This window comes from Bison bison, unplaced genomic scaffold (genome assembly GCF_000754665.1).
Source record: "Bison bison bison isolate TAMUID 2011002044 unplaced genomic scaffold, Bison_UMD1.0 scf7180017864492, whole genome shotgun sequence".
In the NCBI taxonomy this organism is placed as follows: Eukaryota; Metazoa; Chordata; class Mammalia; order Artiodactyla; family Bovidae; genus Bison; species Bison bison.
Genome location: NW_011495051.1, coordinates 7,125,719 through 7,128,533, shown reverse-complemented (window position 1 = coordinate 7,128,533; position 2,815 = coordinate 7,125,719). Strand labels below are relative to the sequence as shown.

At 61.8% G+C, this 2,815-nt stretch overlaps 1 protein-coding gene across 1 annotated transcript in view; it reads right to left on the bottom strand.

Annotated features, from left to right (window-relative positions):
- ZNF653 (zinc finger protein 653) overlaps positions 1-2,815 on the bottom strand; it is an 18,822-nt gene that overhangs the window by 11,077 nt on the left and 4,930 nt on the right. The window contains 1 exon segment of the mRNA XM_010828495.1: positions 806-1,102. Within this exon segment, the coding sequence (XP_010826797.1) occupies positions 806-1,102 (297 nt within the window).

The following is a 2,815-nucleotide window of genomic DNA, read 5'->3' as shown; positions in this document are numbered from 1 at the left end:
GACCCCACCCTCAGCTCCAGCAGGGTGCCTGGCAGTGGGCCCCAGGTTTCTTCTGGTGCCAAGCTCCTGAGGCAGGTGGGCAGCCCCTCACCACCCACAACGTCTCCTCTGCTCCCCCACCAGAGCCAACGGGGCCCTCCTAGTCCTGAGCAGGCCGCTGGCTCACGTGTGTGTGTGTGTGCGTGCATGCATGCGACGTGGAATGGCAGGTGAAGGACTGGGGCAGTGAGAGATGAGCATGCGGGGCCAGTGGTTGGGGAGGGATAAAGGGATGAAAAGGGGAGTGAGATGGAGGAGAGACAGTGGGGGGTAGAAGGAAAAGGCATGAGATGATGTTGGGGGCAGAAAGAGTGAGGACGAAATACAGAAAGATAGGAGGGGGAAGTGGGTCTCTGGTCTTCTTGACCAGAGAAAGGTCAAGAGCAGAGAATGGGGCACAGGGAGAAGGAGAACAGGCTGCAGGGAGGGCAAGAGGATGAGGTTCCTGAGAAAGAGGCGGAGAAGTAAAGGAGAACAAAGAGGCCAGGAGAGGCCCAGCACCTGCCAGGCCCTCCAGCCACTGAGCTGGGTTCCTGGATCCCAGCTCTGCCTGCCCCTGACCTCGGGCACACTGCGTCACGCCCTGGTGGTCCCTTCGCAGAATGGGGACCAGCTCTCGGGCTCTGTAAGGACTCAAGGACGGCAAGATCACCCAACGTCAGGGCCGTGTTACTTGCTGTGAGGTCTGTGATGCTGGCCTGATGCTGGCAGGGCCCCAGACCCCGCAGGCCATGGTGCGCCCTCCCTGCTCCCCCAGCAGACCCACCTTTGTCACTCTCAGGGTCCGAGTCACTGAGCGGCTTCAGGGGGGAGTGCAGGTCTTGGAAGTAGCGGTGCCCGGCTTCACACTGCCACACAGCCGTGGTGTACAGGCCGAAGGTGGGGTCCAGCTCAGCCAGGTGCGGCTCGTAGGGGCAGCGGTGCTTGTGGTCCTCATACCAGATCACCACGTTCTTCAGGCAGTTCACATTGCGTCGCCGCCCTGCACACACAGGCCCGGGGCAGCGTGAGGGGCAGTGGTTGCCCCCCAACCCCGCCCAGCAGCGGGGCCCCCAGAACCATCCTCAGCCTTAAGGCTCCCCAGAGGTTAAGACACCCTCCTGAGTCCTGTCCGGGCCTGTCCCCAGTACACAGATGAGGAAACTGAGGCTCAGAAACTTGAGGCCTGCCCTGGAGACAACAAAGGCTAGCCAGGGACTGTCCCCACTGTTGGGGTTGAGTCCTACGCACGACAAAGCCTGGTACCTGGCAGGTGCGCAGCTGTCAGCTGCCGGTTACAGTTAGGATCGTCCTCGTCAGCTTGGCATCTCCTGCCTGCCCAGCTCAGTCACTGCACCCTGCTCACCCAGCTTTTACCTCTGCCTCTACCCACCACGGCCGACAGAAGGCACCTCTGAACACTTGGGCCAAGTCACCACCCTTCTCTGCTCAGAATTTACCGGGGCTCCCATCTCACTGGGGGTAAAAGCCAAAGACCTCCCCGAGGTTTCCCAAGCCCTGCATGTCCTGCCCCGTCACCTCCCGCCATCACCTCCTCCCATTGCTTCCCTGATCACGCCACTCTAGGCTCAGGGCCTCCTCCCAGATCCTCACCTACAGAAGTATGGTCTGGCCTTAGGGCCTCTGCAAGGGTTCTGTCCTCCTCCTCCAGACACCTGCCCTGCCCCTTGCCCTTGGAGCTGGACTGCCTGGGCTAAAATCCCAGCTCTGCCACTTCCCTGTAAGTGGCTCAGCTTCTCTGAACCTCAGTTTCCCCTTCTGGGCCGGGAGAGGATAATGGTCCCCACTTCCTAAGGGCTGCCGGAGGCAGGGAGTGACGACATCCATAGGGCCCAGGACAGGTAATGGTACCTAAGATTCCTGTAATGATCCTAGTCCTGCAGCTGATGGGGAGAAAGGTGTGCCCTTGACTTTCCAGGCTGGGGGATGAAGAGGGAGGGGGTCTAGGAAAGGTCCTGGGGCTAGGGATGGTGCTGGGGCCACCAACCCAGTGATGATCATGGGGTACCACCAGCAGCCACCTCTCCTGCCCAGCACTTGCCTCCTTATCTCCTCTGGGATTGAGAGTCACGGTCTTAGCTCAGCTTCTGCATCTGACCATGAGAAGGGGAAGGGGAGGGGCTCACTGACATCAGACGGATGTCCCTGGACCACAGGCCCTCACCCTGCTGGACGTGGCCTAAGACCCACTGCCCCACGACTCGGGGTCTTGGCCAGGGGGTTGGGAGGAGCTCCAGCCTCTGTTCCAACAGCCCACACCCAGCTCCCCTCGAGCCTGGCACACCACACGCCCTGTAGGCTGGGGCACAAACAGTTCCCTCTGCTCTGCCTGGCTCCTCCCCGGCTGACTCCCACGCACCGGGCAGGAGAGCAGAGGAGCGGATGGGACCCCTTGGGAGATGCACAGACCTGGGTTTGCAGTCTGGCCTGGCCACTTTCTGGCTGTGCAGCCTGGGGCAGTGACTCAGCCTTTCTGGGTCAGATGGGGGCAATGAGAGCACTCTCGCTGGGCACAGCACTGGTTCAGGTTGCCTCCGACCCTTCCTGGCCCCACTCCCACCCAAGCCCCAGGCTGGGTCAGGCCTCTCCTCTGGGCCTCCTGGTGCCCCTACATCCCCACCCCAGGCCTGCTTGGTCTCCCCCCGACCCCCCCATCTTTCCTGTGAGACTATGGGCTCTGGGAGGCCAGGGCTGACTCTGCCCCATCTCACATGGTGCCTGGCATGCGTGGGCCCTCCATAAACCATCTGCGAGGGAGGGAGGGTGGGAACCATCC